The 23515-nt window shown below is 39.5% G+C and overlaps 1 protein-coding gene across 1 annotated transcript in view; it reads left to right on the forward strand.

Annotated features, from left to right (window-relative positions):
• The first annotated feature begins 13643 nt into the window (after window positions 1-13643).
• The window catches only part of DNAJC24 (DnaJ heat shock protein family (Hsp40) member C24), a 40661-nt gene continuing 30789 nt past the window's right edge, over window positions 13644-23515 (forward strand). Inside the window, exon 1 of the mRNA XM_082485680.1 lies at window positions 13644-13768. Coding sequence (XP_082341806.1) covers window positions 13661-13768 — 108 coding nt within the window. The 5' untranslated portion in view covers window positions 13644-13660. The remainder of the gene's footprint in view (window positions 13769-23515) is intronic.

Below are 23515 nucleotides of genomic sequence, written 5' to 3' on the forward strand. Positions count from 1 at the left end.
TTTTACAACTTATCACACAGCAGCAAATTAAAGATCTTTGACAAATGACATGAGTGAAAAGTTGCCGTGACTTTACTCACACATTTTTTGCTAATGTAGGTTCTGCATCCATGTGGCACGAAGACATTTGCAAAGTTAAGAGCTCATGGTCTTTTTGAGATGATGCACACGCCATATGGCATTTTTCCTGAGCACTTATTGGACTTCTGTTGTTTGCCATTTCCTGTTTAGAAGTACAAAAGATTGTAACTAAAATGAAAGCATAAGCTTTTTGTTAATAGTTAAGACTGATGATTAAATAGTGATTAGAAAATCAAACCAATCTTGTATCATTTTCTCTGCAGCGTGTGAGAACATGGTGGGTTTTACAGTTTCCTTTGGATGCATATATACTTTGCATATTGCTCCTTTCTGGAGTACCAAGATTTAGAATTGAAAGGGAATTTTGGAGGCTATAAATGGAGAAAATACATCCTCTGCAGATCTAGATTAATCTGATTATCTCTATATATAATAAAATCAGAAACACCTGGAATAAAGTCATACAGATTTTCAATAAAACCATGTCTTCTCTTCTTGTCTTCTCCCCACTGCCCTCTGTCTCCTCTACCCCTATATGAATGGAAGAACTATTGTGTTTGAGAAGTTGTTTCTACAAATACATGACCAAGCACTCAGGAGATTCGTAATTTTTTCATTCCTTTTAACAGGAAGAGTTCCTTTTTCTTTTTTTTTTTTTAATTTAGGGAAAACATGTATGTGATAGACCTTGAGATAACATTACTTGAATCAGAGTCAGAATTTACATAAACCTAAACAAGATCACTGGCTTTTGGACATATATACAGTCTAATATTTTACCTATCATTGATTGAGACAGACTGGTGGTCAGCTGAGAAATCCTTAAATTATACTATACATATATATATGCGTGAGATCTACCATCTGACCTGTAAGTTACTTGTGAGAAGGAATCTTTCATTTTCAGTTACTGCAAAAGCTATGCCTACAAAAACTTACAAAGTAAGCTCTTAAAGTGAGTGCTTGCTTTAATATCATATAAAGATCAACATTTGAATATATGCTTTATTTTAATGAAAAGAAAAAACATACAATCTACACAGTCAACTGTACTGTTTTTCAGAGATGATTTTATGGGTTGATACCTGTAACAGCTTAGCAGAGTTATCACCAAAACTAACAGTAGCAGTAAATGCTAAAGCAAATCTGAAGCTGGCCTTTACAGTTTCAGAGCCAATTCCTGCAAATACTTACACAGGTGTTTAATATAAAGCACATCAATGTGTCTATTACTTCAGTGCAAATAGAAGTATGTATGCTTCTTTGCAGGATTGAAGCCCTGTTGTTCATTTCTTAATCAAACGTTTGTGTTTGAAGTATGTATTATCATTTTCACAGTCTACAAAATGCAGACATACCACAATGTTCTAGGGATCACCACAACAAACTATAAACATTCGATTCATTGAAAACAGCTACAAAACCTTTTAATTGTACAAACTGATCCGTTTGACTAGGTATGCAAAATATGTTGCTGTTTCATTGCCCTCCCAAATTTCTTGATTTACTCTTTCTTCTAGATTTTCTGTTAAATAGATTTACTCATTTTTTTTTGGTAATCGGATTTTTTTAACGATATGTCTGTACAGTGTCTAGCACAATGGGCCCTGAACTTTCCTGAAATATCAATGGACAACACCCCTCCCTCCCCCCAAATCAACATTAAGGTAACAGTAAGGTAATAATGTAGAACCAAGTAATTCTATGAGCCAAAAAAAAAAAGCCAATACCAGTTACAAAAATCAGAAAGAAATGCAATTTTTAGTCAATAACATTTATTTCCATTTGACTGGATTGATCTTCTGTGACTGAGTACTATTCCTCTGGTATATATCTTAACCTTCCAACATCCATTGGTGATATGCATTATCTCAAAACAGTTTTATTTACCATGTGCTTACTTTTATAAATTTTACTCAGTCTAGATCAATGCAATTTGATTATAAAGTAATATGATCTAACGGTTAGGTGACATCAAAATGGGCAGATTTGCTCCCCTCTTCCATCTCTTCCCCTTGTCCTGGAGAAGTTCTCCAGCCACCTTCTCTGTGCTGGCACCGACACATGACAAATCTGTTCAGTGGAGCTAAATCAGCAGAAAATTATAAAATTTTTTTGGCAGAAATAGATTTTTGCTCATTTATCTCCACTAATTATTTCACTGTGTGGTCACATAAATGGCAGTGCCGATGCAAGAGCAGCAGAAGTACATGACTGAAGCGGGTGAAAAAGCAATGGCAGAAGAATTTTACCACTTTCGGTGGCAACTAGCCATTAGATCAGCATAGCTGTACCTTCAAACTACACCTTTCAGTTCAAACTGAAAGGACAACAGTTTTGCTTAAGCTAAGACTGAAAAATACATGTAATACAGAAATATAGAATGAAATGGTATTTGAAGTACAGCAACTATCGTCTTTCCTGTAATGCTAAAAGGCATTTCACAGCTTGCCGCCATACTTGGAAAGTACTTTAGTCATTAAATAAACCACATAATTGAAAAATGTTAATCAACAGTATGATAAATTATAAACCATATCTCTAAAGAAAATAGCCCAGTGCTTCTCTTCAACAAACATGGGGAAACATACCCAATTATCTTGGGAAAAGCCAATTAAAATAAAATGAATAGTCTAAATACCAGAACTAAATATTTCATTTTATAAGTCCCTTTCTCAAGAAGCTGGTTTTAACATAAACTGTGAAATACTGTTGATCTGTCATGTTTGCAAGCTTTATAGACACCACAGTTGTTGCTCCACTGCCTTTGTGTGTATTGCAGTTTGCATTAGCAGGAAACAATGTGACATTTAATATCCCTGTTTCTGATAAGGGTTTTCAAACATATAAATATTTGGTTTAAGTATATCAGAATAAAGATCAAGGTATATCAACAAAAGGAGTTTATTCAGTCTTTTCACTACAGAAATTTAAAAAAGAGGACATATGACATAACACGTGGCTTTATACACATGGTTAGCAGCATGTGACTATGCAGAATGTGAACATATGTACAAAAGGGACAGGAAGAAAAGACGTCCTTTTGTTTGAAAAATCCACACGCAATCCAGGCATAACTGCAATTTTAATAGTGAGAGTGGATGGCTATTAAAACTGTTCTGTCTTCTATGACAGACATGAAAAAAGGAAAGCCATAAAATGGCACTTTTTCAGAGTTGCAGAGTGATATTGAGAACAATGTGTATCACAGAGAAGTATTCCTTTCTTAGAATCTCACAGAGCATGATGCAATTCTTTATTAATTAATTCTACAGAGACTAAATAACAAAACAGGGACTAAAATGACAACATATGAAAACATTTACTATATAGCATACTGGCATATAACTGGTATAAAACCAAGTTGCTTTTTATGTATGTATAATTTAAATTTGAATAAAGTTGGACCTTGACTACATACAGCATAAATATGATTCATTAAAATGACCATGAGGCCTCAGCAGTAAGGACATGGTGGTACTAGCCTAGTCATGCTACCTTTTTCATTTGCAGGCAATCAGTGTGGGAATGAGGCCTTTTATAGCATGACAATGTCTCAAAGGAAATCCCATTATGATGAAAATGGAGATTAGAGTATGCCTTACTGACAAACTGTAACCAAGTGATGTTAGTTTATCAATGAACAAGACCTTTAAATTCAAACAATAGTGTGCTAGTAAGTACATATTATTGGCCCAGGGAATAATTTTAAATCTATATGAAAAATTCACATCTCAGGATTTAACACCTGAAGGATTTCTCTGCACTAGTAGTGCTGTTTCTTGTAACCTTTTTATTCCACCACCATCCACTATCAAAGGCAGACTACGTGTTTAACCCTGTTTGGCTGCTCTTAGGTTCTTGTGCTCGTAGACCAAACCAAACTAAGACAGTAGCTTGTCGTGAGGTTTGCCACCGTGAGAAAACACTCCACTCCCTATTCTTTCTTACTAACACAGCAATTTTAGAAGATAAAATATCATGTTCCCCAGGGCTCAGTACTGAGCCCAGTTCTGTTTAATATCTTTACCAACGCCCTGGACCAGGGTGTCCTGGTTTGAGGATCAAGTGCACCTTCAGTAAGTTTGCAGACAACACTAAGTTAGGCAGGAGTGTCAATCTGCTTGAGGGCAGGATGGCTGTACAGAGGGATCTGGACAGGCTGGATCGACAGGCCAAGGCCAATGGTATGAGGTTTAATAAGGCCAAGTACTGGGTCCTGCACTTGGGTCACAACAAGCCCATGCAGCACTACAGACCTGGGGAAGAGTGGCTGGAAAGGTGCCCAGCAGAAAAGGATCTGCGGGTGTTGGTTGACAGCTGGCTGAACGTGAGCCAGCAGTGTGCCCAGGTGGCCAACAGCATCCTGGCCTGTATCAGGAATAGTGTGACCAGGAGGACTAGGGAAGGGATTGTCCCACTGTACTGAGCACTGGTGAGACCCCAGCTCAAATACTATGCTCAGTTTTGGGCCCCTCACTACAAGAAAGACATTGAGATTCTGGAACGTGTCCAGAGAAGGGCAACGAAGCTGGTGAGGGGTCTGGAGCACAAGTCTTATGAGGAACACCTGAGGGAACTGGGATTGTTTAGCCTGAAGAAAAGGAGGCTGAGACCTTATCGCTTTCTACAACTGCCTGAAAGGAAGTTGTAGTGACATGGGCATCAGTCTCTTCTCCCCACTAACAAGTGATAGGACAAGAGGAAAAGACCTCAAGTTGTGCCAGGGGAGGTTTAGATTGGATATTAGGAAAACTTTCTTCACAGAAAGGGTTATCGAACATTGGAACTGGCTGCCCAGGGAAGCAGTTGAATTACCATCCCTGGAGGTATTAAAACATGGGTAGACGTGGTGCTTAGGGACACAGTTTACTGGTGGACTTGGCAGTGTTAGTTTAGTGGTTAGATTTGATTACCTTAAAGGTTCCTTCCAACCTAGACGATTCTATGATTCTATGTTAATGTGATTTTTCAAATGCAGTTTGTTTAAATTATCAAGTTTGCAAAGTCCAGCACTGAAAACCAATCAACTAAATTTGCACATACAGTTTTTATTTGACTGTAAGTACATGGATTCTGAAAGACTGACATAATCATTTGTTTTTATGATTCCTCCAATTCACTCACTTCACTGAACCAGAAATGTGCAGGGAAATGCAGAAGGGAGAATTGTCTCATGGCTAAGGTCTACTGCCCTGGATAAATTGGATATCATTCTTGTCTTTGTCTTAAAATTCTAAAGTGATGTTGAATAAGTCATATAAACCAAAATTTCCCAGGGAGAAAAAAAAAAAAAAAACAGTAGCCACATTTTCTAGATACCTGCTTTTGAGTATCTGTTATCTGGTTTTGTAGGTTTTCCACTAACTATAAATGAATTCTGCTCTGAACATCGGAGATGCATTATAAAGATAAGTACTATAAGTTATAGGAGTTTCATATTCCAAAACAGAACACCAAAATTCACTGTTACTTTGACACTTGAGTCTGTGCCTCCTCTCTCACTGTCTGAAAAGGAACTGATGATATCCTTTGAACTTTCAAGACCAATGATATCACAGTGCCATGAGGACTTATTAATTAAAGCATGGAACCCGGTAAGATTCTGTAACCTCTGTTTATTATGGGTGTTTATTATTGATGACTGCATCTTCAGAACAAAATCTGAATAAAGGTCCATACTTCAAACAAACAAGTCATATGAACACTCCTCATTTTTGATAGAGGCCAGGGTCCCCTGAGAATAGAAGCACAATGCAAGTAACTGATACCTTACAATGCACATATACCAAGTGGGTTAAAAAAAGATGAGAATAGCTAGTTCTTGGTTCAGCCAAGTGCACAGGTTTTAATATTGTTTTAATGCTCAAACATTAAGTAAATATTTGTGGAAAAAAAGTTGGACAGGCATAGGTATAAGTGGACAGGCTACAAAAGAGAGATTAATAATTTGTCACAGGGCACAAGAGTAAATGCCATGCTGATCAGTGGTAGCAAAGTGAGGAAAGGTATGAGTATCTTTGTCTTTCCCTCAGTTAATCTATGCCCGGTTTAGACTGATTGACACTGCACTTTAAAGACAAAAACTAAGTCATGAAATCTTTCAAATTATCATATTTGACTGAATTTTCATCCATTGATTTTACTCCACCTGCAGCACACTAGACAAGGTAATAATTTATGATAATTATATGAAAATATACAATTAATATTCATCACCTCTCATTTCTCATCACTTTAGATGATCAGTAATGCAGAGTAAAAATGCTGTCAGATTTCTAATTGCTTTGTAATGGGCCTGAAATAGGGAAATCGTTAAAGACAAACAATCTGTCACTTGTCTGTTACCTTAACTATCTATCACTTAAAAAAACCCTCATTAAGTACATTGCTAATGAACGACAAAAGACTGTACTCGGTGTGCCCAGATGTACCTTTTTAAACAATATTGTAAATTGCTTAAATAATTCCCAAGACGTTTTCAATCATTTTTGTGGAAAATTTAATGGAAAACATATATTTTCAGTGCATGTTACATCTCATTTGTTCACATCATTATGACATTTAGTCTATCATATCCACATCTCCTGGGAGACAAAACTTTGTTTTTCTTTTTACTGTTGACAAATCTGACCCAATTAAAACAAATTCTGGAAGAACTTAACATTCACATCTCTGACACCCTTCTCTTAAAAAATGAAAAAAAAAAAAAAATAATCCATTAATCAGTTTTAAATAATCCTATCTCTTCCAAGGATTTTTATTATCTAGATTGAAAAAGAAGTCCAACATTGTTCAAAGTTGAAAAAATTATTTTATCTTTCACAGACAAAACAATTGTTCCCAAGAGACAGAACTGAGAATTTTCACTTACACCACTCTTTTGAATCAGCTGTCTACTATAGCTCTGACAGAAAAATTCATTTGAAAAAAATTCTTCTCACTGTACTGACTTAAACGGTCAGAATGAAAACACTACACCAGAAGAAGTATTGGTGAGACCCCATAGTGAAATATTGTATTATTAATTGCCACATTAATTAATTGCTCTTATTAATTGCCACATTAAAGAGTTGGAAATATGAAGAAAGAACAACTACAACAAGTCATTTAAGACAAAGTATCTATCTGTGCATGACTTAAATGTGCTCAATCTCTAAAATTTACTGAAAACATAAACATTTAGTGCTTGTTTATGTTGGTATATATCAGATGCTAAAATACTACAATTTAAGGCAAAAGGTCTAAGAAGACTTAATGGCTGGAAACAGAAGCCAGGCAAGTTCAAGTTTAGAATTAGGGACAATTTTTAACAGTATGATGATCAGCTGCTGAAGCCACATTCTCACAAATGAAATATTGATAGTCAGAACACAGTGGACTCAGAACAGTCATATAATACATAAAAATTCAGACTAGGGATCTAGTGCTTTCTTAAGGTTTTATTCCCATGAATCTTATTTCTTCTCAGTTACAAGAAAAACAAGACAGCAGAAAAGGCTATGTTTTCAGAAAACCATTAATTAGATAAATAAACAAGTGAGCAAACAAAGTCATGTGTAGTGCTTTGTATCAAGAACAGCACTACAGTGTATGTTGACATTTAACAAACATAAGTGGTGTCCAAAAAAGGAACATATTTGTCCAGATAGGAATTATCCTAAGTAACTTTGCCTTTCCAACTATAAAAAGGCATTTGTTGCAAAAATTGTAATTTCTCAAATATTCTGCATATTCTAGATGCTAAGTAATCTTAGAAAGACTTGCCTTCTGATTTGTATATAACCTGTGCATCACTCTTTTGTACACATATATAGCAAGATAAAATCAATACAAACAAAAAAAGGCAAAAAAAATCTTTACTGCTGTATTGCGTTTGTGTGGAAAGGTTTTGGCAGCCAGGGAGCTATAGGGGTGGCTTCTGTGAGAATATGATAGAAGCTTCCCCTATGTCTGATACAGTCAATGCCAACCGGCCCCAAGATGGACCCTCCACTGGCCAAGGCCGGACGAGCCAATCACTGACGGTGGTAGCACCACTGGGATAATATATTTAAGATGGGGAAAAAACTGCTGCGCAACAGCAATTGCAGCAGGAGAGAGGAGTGAGAATACGTGAGAGAAACAACTCTGCAGACACCAAGGTGAATGAAGAAGGATTGGGACAAGATGCTCCAAGCGCCGGAGCAGAGATTCACCTGCAGCCTGTGGTCAAGACCATGGTGAGGCAGGCTGTCCCCCTGCAGCCCATGGAGGACCACAGTAGAGCAGATATCCACCTGCAGCCTGTGGAAGACCCCACACCAGAGCAGGTGGATGCGCCCAAAGGAGACTGTGATGCCATGGAGCGCCTGTGCTGGCAGGACCTGTGGCCCCCTGGAGAGAGGAGCCCACACTGGAGCAGTCTGTTCCTGAAGGACTGCGCCCCGTGGAAAGGACCCACGCTGGAGCAGTTCATGGAGAACTGTCTCCCATGGGAGGAACCCCACACTGGAGCAGGGGAGAGTATGAGGAGTCCTCCCACTGAGCAGGAAGGGGCGGCAGAGACAACGTGTGATGAACTGACCACAACCCCCATTCCGTGTCCCCCTGTGCTGCTGGCAGAGAGGAGGTGGAAAACTCAGGAGTAAAGTTAAGCTCGGGAAGAAAGGAGGGGTGGGGGGAAAGTGTTTTTAAGATTTGGATTTATTTCTCATTATCCTACTCTGATTTGATTGGTAATGAATTAAATTCCCCCCCCCCCCAGGCTGAGTCTGTTTTTCCCATGATGTAGTTGGTGAATGATCTCTCCCTGTCCTTATGTTGACCCATGAACCTTTCATCATATTTTCTCTCCCCTGTCCAGCTGAGGAAGGGGAGTGATGGAGCAGCTTTGGTGGGCACCTGGCGTCCAGACAAGGTCAATCCACCGCAACTACTTTGAACAATGCTTTGAAAAATACCAGTTGTCTTCAGAGGTTAAAAATGCAGTAAAAAGTGAAAAAGTCTGGACATTTCGGCTGTTTCTTAAAAGAATAAAATAACAAGGTGCTGGTCCATCATTGGTACACATCTTTTGTTGTATTGATATGTGACACATTAGTCCAGTTAACTCCTTAAATAATTCTTTTCCTATACTTCTGCGACAACACAGCACAATCCTTTGTGACGGTTTTTAAAAAATTATTAAAATTTTAAACATTTTGACAAAAAATGTTTAAAAAAACAACCTATATATAAATTATCTTACATTAAACAAGAGAAGAAAACTTTTTAACATGTTTAGGTGTCCAGCTCCAGTGAAATTAATAGCACCTATACATACTTAAATAATGATTTGTTTAAGGTACTTAAGCAACTAGCGAAGTCTGATTTCTTACAGACTTGGGTCCTATATCTCCCATTTTGGGACAACAGTCCCAGTTCTTCTCCATGATTTCATTGTCTGTCTCCACACATCCTAGACTTTCATGGTAAGTTCCCCGCACTTGCCATGTCACTTACCTACTTTTGTTTTGCCATCAGAAGGGGAAAAGCAGCAAATCCTGTAGCTAGTTTGTACTATATGCTGATTTACCAGCCAGTAGCTGCCGAAAGCAATAGGCAGCATTTGATTCCAGTCTGTTTTGCCCTGGTGTCTCTCCCCTATATACCCATTTGATTTTAACAAATCTTGAACTATCTTAGTTTAGTTTTGATACCTCTGGTGATGAAAGATTATCACATTGGCTTGAGATTGATCAACATCTTCAAAAGTCATTATGACCAAACAGAGCACGATGAGCTAAGACTAACCCGAACATAACGCTGATTTCTGAAACTGGATAGATGAAAATTAAAAGAGAAACCAAGACACAAAGATTATAATACCAGATGAGGTCATATAATCCTGCAGTGATTTAATTTCATAGTTTATGCATTTTTCAGTCCATGAACACCAAACTGTTATATTAAACAGCCTATTTTCTTTTACTTGGGCATGACTGCTGAACATGCACCGAAAAGAATGAGTGTTTCACCTCCAAAATTTTTCCACTGACTTAAGAGATAATTTCTTACTATTTATAGTTAATTTTATATTGAACAACTAATTACAAATAATTATACTATTGGATACAAATTCTCACAGTCTCTCAGATAACTCTGAGTTTAAACTACGTTACAAGCTGGCTTCAGGCACCAAACCTATAACAACTTCAAATGGAAAAACTCTAAATGCAACATTTAAGAATTTGGGGCATAAAGGATAAAAATTAATATTGTAAATGTGTCCAGTCTGTAAGAGCATCTTAACCATCTGTGGTAAAAGCATAGGTGTAGTAACCAACCTCCAAGACAACACCACGTCTTTTACAATTTTAATTTTCCCTATCTTCACAACAACAGTACTTGTTCACATATCAGCCCCAATCAGAGGCTGAAGGGAACATATTGAGTACTGCGGGCTGATTACAAGCCAAAATTAAGACTCATACTGAAACCTTTGCCAGGGAGGTAAATTCTTGTTTCAAAAGGGACTATGTAAATTACCTCACACTTGATACATCTAATCTATAATTCAATTATTTCATTGAAATATATATTACTCACATTGGTGCTGCAGAAGTTAATACCGCATTGACAGAGGGAGCTAGGCTGTTCCACGGCTCATACATGTACTGCCCAACTGCAAAGCCAAGTCTCTCTCCCTTTTGACAACTATGGACGCCAGGGTTACAAATTTGACCTCACCTACAAAACTGCAGAAAAGGGCAAAATACTAACCTACTGACTGACTATTTTGTAGAGACATTGATGACCAGGATAGACAAAAATCAGACTGATGCACAGGTCCTGAGTAGTATCGTAGATTAGATTTCTCACCTATCCAGAAAGTCTCTTGCTTCTCTACCATCCATGTTAAAATTTAAATAAATTCTCCATGTTTATTATTCAGCCCTGATTGTCCCACACCCTTCCTGCATTGGTAGTTAATGGGAACAATACGCCAGGAATACCTCTGCCAGTTTTTCTCACCAATATCTGTATAGCCTGACTGCTGCTCTACTTAAACAGTTCAAAGGGTATGAAAATGACAAAAAGTTGCTTCAATTCTAACATGTTACATAAAAACATTGTCAAAGGAAGTATGCTACACGTTTAAAGGTATAGTGTGAACTGAGATTTTCTGGGCTAATATTTAGGGATTTTGCTGACTAGGATTCACAGAATCATAGAATACCAGGTTGGAAACGACCTCAAGGATCACCTGGTCCAACCTTTCTTGGCAAAAGCACAGTCTAGACCAGCTGGCCCAGCACCCTGCCCAGCTGAATTTTAAAAGTTTGACTGAGATTACATAAACTGAAGTCTACAACATCAACCTAAGCTTTTTTTTTTTTTTTTTTTTTTAATAAAAGGAAATATCTTTACACCATTAAAAATCTGCCCGGGCAGAGGGAACTCGACGGCGTGTGTCGACCATACCCCGAGCCAACCCCGGGGGTGCCGGCGGGCCCGTCACCCGCCCCCTCAGAGCTCGGCGGGCCCGCCGTTCCCTGTGTTGGAGCTAATGGGGTGGATGGAGGGGGAGGCTGCAACGAGGGAAGCCAAAACGGACCCGGTGCCCCCTGAGTCTTCCCAACCTGGAGGTGGAGTCCCTGAGGGGAGAGGGAGTGTCGGGCGGCCCAGACTCCCGTGCAGGAGGGAAGGAGGGCAAAGTGGACCCCGGTATCTTCTCTGGAGACGGAATCCTTGAGGGGAAAGTGGGGGTGAAAAGCCATTCCCGCTCGCTCCAGGCCGATAACAAGCGCTGGAGGGCGGCCGGGGCTGGTACTTACGGAGCCTGGCGGCAGTCTCGCAGCTCCGGAGCGCCACCGGTCGCCATGGAGACGGCGTCGTGCCTCGGCCGCGGCTCCGCTTCCTGCCGGTGCCAAGGCCGCTACTGCCCGGGCGGAAACAAGGCGAGGCGGCCCCGTAAGCACCGCTGCCCCCCGGTACGCTATAGGCGCAAAGCACCGCGCGGCGGAGCTGTTTCCCGCCGGACGACTTACCCGGGACACCGGGCGCCTCCACCGAGGGGCCGGCGGCGCGGGGCAGGTGGGTGCGGGCTGTCGCCGCGGGGTCTTTCTGCTTGAGGGGGCCGGCGGTCTCGCGCCGCCGTCCGTTGGCGCTAGCGGCCGCGGGGGGGTGGGGGGATGTGTCGTTGGGCGCATCCTGAGGCGGCGGGAAGCCTCCGGCGGCCGCGGTCGGGCTCCGGCGGCCTCCCTGGCCTCCCTCCGCGATTCCTGCCGGCCTCCTCCCGCCGCCGAGCCCCGGTGCTGCGAGGTGGGTCCGCAGCGGCCGCTTCTGGCTGAGCCGTGCCGTGGCGGGGGAAGCGCGGCCTCAGGCGGCGCTGGCGTTTTCGCGGGATCTTAAAAACTCTCGTGGGTTCCGTAGGGCGAAAGGGGCCTTCGTGGGGGACGGTGTGGAGCGGGAGGGGCGGGCGCCCGTGGGTGCGTGGTGCTCCCCCAAAGGAAGGGGGCGGGGGTGGTGGTGGGGGGGGCTGTAGTCGGGTGCCCCCGCTTTGCGGTTGTTGCGCTGTGAAGTTTGAAAAACGTACTTTTTCTTCCCCCGTGAAAAAAAGGGTTTATTGTGAAGTGTGACGGTAGTCACCAAAAACCGGATTTAGTGGTGAAAAAAAAACAACCAAAACCCAAAAAAAACATTATTCAACAAAAAAAGGCTTATGAAACTCGCAAACTTAACAAAGCTCTTCAGTGTTGAGAGGTAGGGTGCTTTCGTATCAGAAAGTTTGTGATAAATCGACTACTCAAAGCATATAAGTATCTGCTTGAAGCTCAGGCATTGCTATGCTCTTCCTGGCATTTAATTTGCTTGGTTTTTTTTTTTCTTTCTGGGTCATTAGCTTGATGATAGATGGCCAAAAACGGAAAGCACCCAACTATTTAGGTTTTACTTAAGGACCTGCCCTGACTTTATATGTTTTCATTCATCTTTTTTCATTTACTTTTATATGCTCTTCTACTTTAATATTGAAAAGTTACGTCTTCTTACCCAGCAGGATGAAGGAGGAGCCATACTGTGAATATCACTGTGCAAAACCTGGGCCATACCTTCTGTCTTCTTGCATGTATCTCATTCCAGAATTGACAAAATGACACACTTTTATGTACTTCATTTTTTTTCATATATTAAGTACAGTATTGCTTCAAAATAAAAAGTGTGTCTTTTAGAAAGTGTATATATATAAAAAGTGTATGTATAACGTGTAGGTTCAAAAGAGTTCAGACAGTTAAAACACAAAATAGTTTCAAAAGAGTGTGGACAGATCCTGAAACATGATATACTAAGGAACTGGGACAGGAAACACAGCATAACTTAAATCACTTTACATATGGCAATCTATGGGATGGTATGGTCGTATGAATGGAGCTGTTTTTTTACACCATAGGTCTTATGTAGGGTGTACACGTGCTTGAGGGCCGCAGTCTATTTCTTGATCCCATAGTTTGTCACATTTCCTCATTTTTGCTTTAACTGTTTCTCTTTCAAATTGTAATTGTATTTATTTAATTTTCTTACACAGTGCTAAGAAAGTAATTTCAAAACCAGTCAGACTATGGCATTTGAAAGGATAACACAAAAGGACTGGTACAAAATCCTGGGTGCGAAGCCATCGGACAGTCCAGCAGAACTAAAACGGAAGTACCAAAAACTTGCTTTATTAGTAAGTATGTTTTTCTTATTTAAGATGTGCTAAAATAAATTTTATAAATCAATAAGATAATAATTGCAGATTTTGTTTTTACTTTTTTTATAAATAGAATTAATCATAATATATTTATAATATCAGCTCACTGAGGCTGGTTTAAGTTTGAAATAAACATCTTGAGTTTATAAGTTATTGTATTTTGCAAAGAGGGGTTGTGGTGTTCTGGTTCCAGACACCCAGCTTTGTTGCCCAGCTTTGCTAAACGTTAATGAATGAACTGAGCCAAATACTTGTTCATCAGGTGTGGGATAATCGGGTGCACAAGTCAAAAACAGTCATTGTTTGTAGCACACAGTTGTGAAATTTGCTAATTAATAACTTGTAGTATTTACTATGATGTGTGCAGTTACAGTGTGCTGAATGTGACCCTTGAATATATAAAGACCAGATGCAAAGAGCAAAAAGAAGTTCTTCCTGATAGTCTGCAGTAATGGAATAGAAAATGTATAGGAGGAAAATATGTTAATATCAATCTTATTTGAAAATCTCTGGTGCATTTTTGTGGACTCACATTTTTGGTCATGCTTCAAGACCTGATGTTCTGTGAATTGTTTCAATTTTTCCTGTACTCCTGGTATATGCGTTAAAGAATCTCAGAGCTTTACCAGATTACTTTGTATGATTCTTAGTTCAGCCAAATTTGATAGACAGAATTCCTAAGGTAACTAAATTCCTACGTTTCTTGAAAACTGGCAACCTAATAGAGAAGAAGGAAGAAGGTGAGCAGAACTCACTAATCTTGCTTGGTTTGAGGTGGCAGAATGAATGCAATAAGAAGTTGGGATTTTTAAGCGAGGTAAAGAGAACGCTAGTGATGTCAAGACTGAGTTTTGTTAGAATTGAATTAAATTCATGGAATAGTTTTGGGGGGCCATGTTTGTTTGGGTTTTGTTGTGGGGTTTTTTTTACATTTTATTGCTAGCACCTGTGAAAACTGTTCTAAAGGTTGTTTCACCAGTATGTTTCAATTTACACATTTTGATACTCTTCAGTTGAATTTGCTAAGCAGTCCTGCTGTATGTCTACTCCTTCTCAGTGCTTCTTTCTAGTTTATTTCTTTGTCTGAAACTGATCTGTATACTTAGTCTTAAGTTTCAACACTTTACAAGATGTTTGCATGCAGATATAGGACATAAATCCTTTGGTCCTCACTATTAAACATTAGAAGAATTAATGTAGGAGAGTGCTTTGGAAATCAAGCTGCTTAGTCCTGCTTTTAATAGAAACAGTATTTTTCTTGGACCTCCTAATGTTTTTGTTTTGCTGAGTTACTAGTAAAATGTGAATAAAATATAATGATCTGTTTGTCCTTAATGAAAAAAATAGAGGGACCGCAGTGTAAAACACCTCTTCTGTTCAGACAGGTGGCTACTTAAACTGAATACTGTGATGGAATTAATTTTTTTTTTTCCGCTATGAGTCTAGGTATAATAGTGGAATTAAAATCATATGTAAAGTATTGTTCAGGGCTGTTTGCCACAGAACTGAAACTATGTAGTGCCTTTCCTGTATGATTATTTTTTTTTTAAATGAACCTGACCCTTTGTGTTACAGCACTGTACTTTCATGTAATTATTTTGAAGTGTATGAAGTGAGAATTGTTGGAGTTTAGAACTGTCTCTTTATGTCTATAACTGTAGTTTTAGAAGGTGGAAATATTATTTTAATATACAAGCTTTTCTTTAGAACCTGTACATTTCCAAACTAATTGGTTAGTGCTCTTTATTTGAAAAGTCAGTGAGAAATGTTAGAGAAAATGAAGATTTTTTTTTTTTTTTTTTCCCCTTTTGCAGTTTGTCTCAGAACTTGCTATTTGTGATGGATCTCTCTGACTAAAAAGCCACACTGATGTTTACTTGTAGGTGTTTTCTCCAAGACAGATCTGCTACTTGTTTGTTGTTCTTACCATATGTTCTGTCTCTATTCATCTTTTTCTTTTAGCTGAGCTGTTACAGACTTGACTTGTTTGTCCACTTACTGATACACTATCTAGCACAGTCAGTCTAAAGTCTGTAAAAGCATGGTGGTAATAAAATACTAATTATTTTTATGCACCTTGAAAACTCATCGGCTATAGGAGTGACTAGAGACTACGCTACATACCTTCACTAAAAGGCATTCGTATAGTATGTAGTTACAGTGTGAAAGTCATTGCCACAGATGATGTTGAGTCCAACGGGTTCCTTGGTTGAAAAAGTTGTTAGACATTTCATGAAAGAAAAGTCTGCCATGGCATGTTAACACAAAAAATACTCTTTCTGGTTCAGAAATCTGTGAGCTACAGACTTATGAATATTGGTGGAATACATAAGGGAGTTGGTGTATGCTTGTCCTATCCTGATAATATTCCTTAGGCATCCACTGGTCATTGTTAGTAAAAAGCATAGCACTGGCCGGATCTCTCATAGGAGGTAACTCCCTTGCTCCCCAAGTGAAGCTTGCACTTAGAGCTCTTGGTAGCTTCACACCTCTAACTGACAAAGTGCTCGTTTTGGTTTTCTAAAGCTGTTACTGGAGATAGTGGTGGTAGAAGTAATAGTATTGTTGTGGGCAGAGAACAGGTCTACGTACAGGTGGGTGTTTTTATGTACTGTGGTAGTAGTCAATTCCCTGAGTAACTCCAGTTTCAAAGCTGGGATAGCAGATGAGCATAGCCGTGTATCGCTTCTTAAAAGATTTCATGACAAATTTTGTGGTCAGTACAGAAAGTTTTCTGGCTTATGTGTAGCAGCAGAAGTTAACGTCCTGAGGAATGGTACTGTGCTATTTACCTTAAAATCCTGAACTTTATAAAGCAACTTGCATCTTGGATACCGATTGCAATTAATGTGATATTCATTCTGTAATCTTGAATATTCTGATCACAGGTGTTTGTTAGCATCAGGCATAATAGATGGTGGAATTTATTTTTAAAAATAATTCTGCTGTTAAAATAAAAATGGCAAATGTCTGAGTCCAAGCCTTCTTCAAATGATCCCCAGTGCTTCATGTTGAGCATTTGCTTTTTGCCATCTGCTATTTTCTGTTTGTCAACACATGTATGCTTAGCATCTTGAATGAACAGGCAGATGTAAATTTCCAAAGCTAAAAAGAGTTGGAGATCTTGCCATATGCCATCCAAAAGATAACTATATTTGTAGTTAAATCTCAGGACTGACCTTAATAATACAAAGTAGTATACAATAAAAAATGGTTGAATTGTAAGTTTATAAGAATGATTTTGTAAGGGCAAATTAGTTTAAAATGGATTAATTTTTAAATTATAACTTGTTTTTGTCAATTCTAACAAATTGGTGATGGAAAATACGAAGAACCCATAACAAATAAAACTGCGCGTATGCACTCTGCTAGAGTGAATACATTTACTTACTGTTTTGTGATATCTTTCTCTGCTGTAGTTACTTTTTTTCATTTGGTCAGGCCACAACATATGTTTAAGTGAATTATTTTACTACAGATAATGTCAGTTCCATCACTAAGAATAGTATTAATCTGATGCAGAAACTAGCACAGGTTTGGCTTAAAAGTAGTGATATTTTTTTAATCACTTTTTTTTTCTTCTCACCTTCTAAGTGCTTAAGTAAAAGTTCATATTTATAAGATTTCCTTGCAAGTTAATGAAATTTATATTTACTTCTTTTAAATTCTTGTGTACTTATGCAAAACTGATACCTGGATCATCTTGATATGTTACAGATGTTGTAACAATCAATAGCAGCTGGAGATGACAGAGTTCTGGGCACAAGACCTGTGTGACACTGGCAATTTTATAAACAGCTTATTTTTAAAACAAAATCAAACTTTTGTGTGTGCCGGCTCATGGTGCGCTCTAGCACAAAGCTTAGGCAGTAATTCTAAAAGAAAAAAAAGTAAAAGTAGAAATGTGCGTTTTGTAACCAGCATAGCTCAATGCAAAGATTCCTTGATTGACTGTTAAGTTCATGCTAAAGTGCTTTCTGAAGCACAGAAGACTTCCAGTTTCCATACTCTGAAAGGAATCACAACAAATTTTGCGAACTAATATGTTGTCTAAGTAGTAGGAGTTTGGTCTTTAATCTTTTGTCTTTGGAACATGCTGATGGTCTTGAGATATTTGGGATACATATAACCTTTTTACCTGCAGTTACATAGACAGTAGTTTCAACAAGAAGATTTCTTAAATGGGTAAACCAGTTTTATGCTCTACGCTTAGTTTTTCAAGGTATCCATACAACTTTTAGGAAGGACAGTGCTTATGTGCCATTTCTGAATGTGTATAAATTTAACAGAGGATGAAATTAAAGTAACAAAAATAGGATATTTGTGGAAAAAAAATTACCCATCTTATTATTGGCACAATTACATTTCCTTTTGGTCTAGCACTTTGTGGTTAAAGAATGAGTTGCTAGATTGTTTTCAAATTTTCACATAGCCTCTTTATATCTGAAAACTGCTTTTTACAGGGAAATAAAGTCACCAAACGCATAAGCTTTGCCTAGCTGAAAATCAGGTGTTGGTTCCTGTTGATGCTGATGATATTATAGGATACCTTTCAACTGGAAAAAAAATTATTGTGCAGGAAAATTATATGCTGCTGTTACAATGTGTGCCCTAATCTTAAAGAAAATCCATGTAATTTGAGCAGGGAGTATGCAGGAAGCTCCTATTTTTACTGTGGTAAGGAAATAAAATGTGCCATTTAACACATAGTGTTACAAAGATTATCTTTTTATCAGATGGGGTGGTATGTGGATAGAAATACAAAGTGTTAAGGTGATCACTTAATCTGTTTGAAAGAGTAGAAAATTTGAAAACGGGGAGTATCAGGCATATATGAGTGACTCTCAGCAACTATAAAAAAGGACATTAATAGAAATTTAATTTAATGAAGCAAAATAACTTCAAGAAGAGATTGTTCCATTGTGCTTGTGTAGAGGAAAGACATCAGTCTTTCTGGAGAGGGAAAAAAAAATCGGTTACATCTTACCAGATTTATGGTCACATCTAAATTCTGCAGTCACAAGAAGCACAGAGTGTATTTATGTAAAGTTATAGGTCTGCTTCCATGATTGTTGTGTTAAAGTTTGTTCCAAAATAAATTTGGTGTTAGTCCTGAAAGCACCTTCCTACTGGGGAACTTCTTTTCATGGTGAGTTTAAATTGAGAGTTTGAATCTGTAAAATAAAAACACTTTGAGCTTTGTGTCACAAGTCTCATAATAATGCTTTTCATAATGAAAATTATGAACAGGTCATCATGCTTAGCTAGCCAGTGTTGGCTAACTTGTAGAAAATGGATTTTGTAATTTGACAGTGTAAACGGAACAAGTTCAGTGCAGCCTGATTGTAGCTTGACTGAAGTTAATATAATTGCAACAGAGGGAAAGATAAGCCACTGAGTTTAATACGAAGGACTATTGTTTTGACACTCTGAGTAGTTTTATTTTGAGCTGTTCTTTACATCTGATTTACTACTTATGACTTTAATAAAATACAGGGGGGCATATTTTCAAGTTGGGACTTGAAAAATTGGTTGTTAGCTTATGTAGTATATAGTGAACCTCAGTGTTAAGAAGTCACTAGTTGAAACAGCTTGATAAGCCAGATCATCATGCTGATGTTTCTGCTGCCGTTTAAGCTGAGACCTTTTGTTCAATTCATCCACTTGGGTTTTTTTGTGTGGGTGGTTGTTTTGTTTTTTTCTTACTCCAGAAGATGTTCTTCAGTCTTACCACTGAATATCAAGTGTTTACCCTGGCAGTGATCGTTTTGTAGTAATGGAAACTTTATCAATCTGAATGGTATCACAGATTTGTTGTGTCAAGATGGTACTTAAAAGCCAAACGTTCTGGAGATTCGTGATCCTGCCACATGCAGTGATACAGACTGCCGCATCTGAGCCAAAGCTCCTGCTTGCTCATCGGAATTGCGTGGAGATGTAATGCTGGTGGCAGTTGGTCCTTGGGCTTTAGGTGCTGTAGTTAGGGTAACTGGCCAATGGGAATGTGTGTTTCACATAATTAGGCATCCAGCTAATCAAATGAAATGCAGTGATTAACCAATTAGTGCTCTGATTGGTCAACAACCAGCTGGAAGGCATACTCTGAACGCATCCTATACAAAAGCAGGCTGAGAAAGGTATCCTGACTTGCAGAAGGGAGGGAGGAAAGGAGTGGTCATGGATGTATGTGAAGAGAGAAAGGCTGTGGTAAGGTCATACGCTGCTTTTCCTGCTATGCTACAATATTGACATGTAGTCTGCAGTAATCCTTTTTTAGAGGTGGGTGTCCACCATATCTCACTTTATATGGAGTGATGTCTCACTACTTATTACTTTGTAATGTGTAATTTTTTTATATTGATTTTTTAAAATGCAGGTGAATTTTAACAAGTGGATGGTGTGAACATCCCTATAGCAGAAAGTTATTTTTAACTGTTATATGAGAAAGTTGTTTTTAACTGAATATGAGAAAACCCATAGCATCACAAAATAAGCCAGCAAGTAAGTAATACGTTGCTTATCCAGGTAGTTCAGCCAGTTGTGAATGTAATGTTAGTTTAGAAAATTATCTCTAAATTTAATCTGTTTACATACTGGGTTATCGTCCATAGTTTGTTTGTTATGATGAGTAGCTTCTGATACTTCATCCTCTGTAGTTTTGAAGTACATACATAAAAAGAATGTGGGCATCAGGCGATTGGACTGTCCCCGGTAGTTCCCCGTCTTTCTTGAACTGGGGAGCCCAGGGCTGGACACAGTACTCCAGATGTGGCCTCACCAGGGCAGAGTAGAAGGGGAGGATCACCTCCCTCAATCTGCTGGCCACGCTCTTTTTAATGCACCACAGGATACCATTGGCCTCCTTGGCAACAAAGGCATGTGGCTGGCTCATTATCAACTTGTCCACCAGCACTCCCAGGTCTCTCTCTGCAGAGCTTCTTTCCAGTGGGTCAACCACTCACCTGTACCGGTGCATGGGGTTATTCCTCCCTAGGTGCAGGACCCTACCCTTGCCTTTGTTGAACTTCATTAGCTTCCTCTCTGCCCAACTCTCCAGCCTGTGTGGGCCTCGCTGTAAGGCAGCACAGCCTTCTGGAGTGTCAGCCACTCCTCTCAGTTCTGTGTCATCAGCAAACTTGCTGAGGGTACGCTCTGTCCCCTTGTCCAGGTCACTGACAAATATGTTGAACAAGATTGGGCCCAGTACTGACCCCTGGGGAACACCACCAGTTACAGGCCTTCAACTATGCACTGCTGATCACAACCCTCTGAGCTCTGCCATTCAGCCAGTTCTCAATCCACCTCACTGTCTGCTCATCTAACCTGCACTTCCTTAGCTTACCTATGACGATGTTATGGGAGAGTCTCAAAAGCCTTGCTGAAGTCAAGGTAGATGATGTCCACTGCTCTCCCTTCATCCATCCATCCAGTCATGGTATCGCAGAAGGCTATCACATTGGTCAAGTGTGATTTCTCCTTGCTGAATCCATGTTGACCATTCCTGATAACCTTCTCTTCCTCTACATGTTTAGAGATGACATCCAGGATGAGCCGTTCCATGACCCTTCCAGGGATGGAGGTGAGGCTGACTGGCCTGTAGTTTCCTGGGTCCTTCTTGCCCTTTTAGAAGACTGGTGTGATGTTAGTTTTCCTCCAGCCCTCAGGCACCTCTCCTGTTCTCCATGACCTTGATGGAGATGATGGAGAGCAGCTTCACAATAACATCTGCCAGCTCCCTCAGCACTCATGGGTGCATCCCATCAGGGCCCATGGATTTGTGATTGTCAGGTTTGCCTAAATGATCTCTAATCCAATCCTTCTTGTTCAAGGGAGAGTCATCTTTTCTCCGGGATCTGGGGTTCCTGAGGGCTGGCCTTAGCAGTAAAGACTGAAGCAAAGGTGGCATTTGATAACTCCACCTTCTCTGCATCCTCTGTCACCAGGGCACTTACCTAATTCAGCAGCAGGCCCATGTTTTCCCTAGTCTTCCTTTTACTACTAATGTACTTGAAGAAGCCCATCTTATTGTCCTTGACATCCCTTGCCAGGTTTAATTCCAAGCGCGCCTTAGCCTTCCGTGTTGCATCGCTGTGTACTCTTGACAACTTTCCTATATTCCTCCCAAGTGGCTAGTCCCTTTTTCCACATTCTGTAAACTTCCTTCTGTTTGAGTTTTTCCAGAAGCTCCTTGCTCATCCATGCAGGTTTCCTGCCTCCTTTGTCTGATTTCTTACTCATAGGGATGCGCGGATCTTGAGTTTGGAGGAAGTGGTGCTTGAATATTAACCAGCTCTTGCAACCCCCTTTCTTCTAGAGTCTTAGCCCATGGGATTCCTCCAAGTAGGTCTTTGAAGTTCACTCTCTTGAAGTCTAGGGTTGTAATTCTACTTTTTGCCCTGCTTCTTCCACGCAGAATCCTGAACTGCAGCATCTCATGGTCACTGCAGCCAAGGCTACCCCCAGTCTTCACACCTCCAACTAGTCCTTATTTGTTTGTCAGCACAAGGTCCAGCGGAACACCTCTCCTCATTGGTTCTCCTCATTGGTTCCTCCACCACCTGTTTCAAAAAGTTATTGCCAGTGCCCTGCAGAAACATCCTGGACTGTGCATGCCTGGCTGCGTTGCCTTTCCAGCAAATATCAGGGTGGTTGAAGTCCCCCATGAGAACCAGGACGTGTGATCGTGAGGCTATTTCCAGCTGTCTGTAGAAGGCCTCATCGACTTCCTCTTCCTGATCCAGTGGTCTGTAGTAAACACCCACAGCAGCGTCTCCCATATTAGCCTGCCTGTTAATTCTTACCCGTGAGCTCTCAATACGTTCTTCATCCACCCCTGGGCAGAGCAAGTTTTCTGAGCAGCATCTTAGTTAAACATTTTTCTTTTCTTGATGTAAACATTAAATAGTAACTAATTAGGTGTTTAAGAAGAGGCTGAACAAGAATTCCTCATTTAAAAGGCACTTACCTTGGGTCAGAGCATGCCAGCAATCCAGTGTTTGTTCCGACTGCTACAGAAGAGGAATGCAAAGTATGGGCTTGATAGGATTCTCTCAGTGTAACTATCGCTTCTGTAAATATTGCTGTTGAAACTTAAGTAATGAAGACATTGGATTATTCCTCTACAGCTTCTGATCTCTCCTAGGTGATGACTTTACCTTTTCATTTACATCCCTTGACTATCACTTCCTAAAATGGGAAGTTCTGTAAAGGCTAAGACTGTCTATATAGAGTGTTAATTAAATATCAATGGCAAAAAGATCAATAATAAATTCTGTTAAGTGAGCAGAGTATGCTATTGTCGCATAATTTCCTTGAGTCATCTGGAAGGTGTGTCCTTTTGGTAGTTATGAGGAGACACTGTCAAAATCGTTTCTTTACTGCAAATGGAGAAATTTGCCAACCGCGACCAACCTCAAATTAGAAATTAAATTAACACCAAGCTAGTGATCAATCCAGATATGAACGCATCTTTTAAGCCATCAGTGTGAGTAAATCCAATCCAAACTAGAGGCAAAGTTTATGTGATTCTATGGATTATGTTTGGAATTGTTTTGTCACTATGGCTATGAAATTTTGAAATAACTGAATGCTGATGTGTTTTTTGGCTTGGTTGGTTGGTTTGTTTTAAATACTGTTGTGATATTCGTGAAATGGAGTGTTCGTGCAGTAGTCATTGCATACTTCAGGGCCTCTGATTTTAAGGGTTGAAACTTCTCAAGATGC

This window comes from Vanellus vanellus, assembly GCF_965231255.1.
Source record: "Vanellus vanellus genome assembly, chromosome: 6".
NCBI classification, from domain to species: domain Eukaryota; kingdom Metazoa; phylum Chordata; class Aves; order Charadriiformes; family Charadriidae; genus Vanellus; species Vanellus vanellus.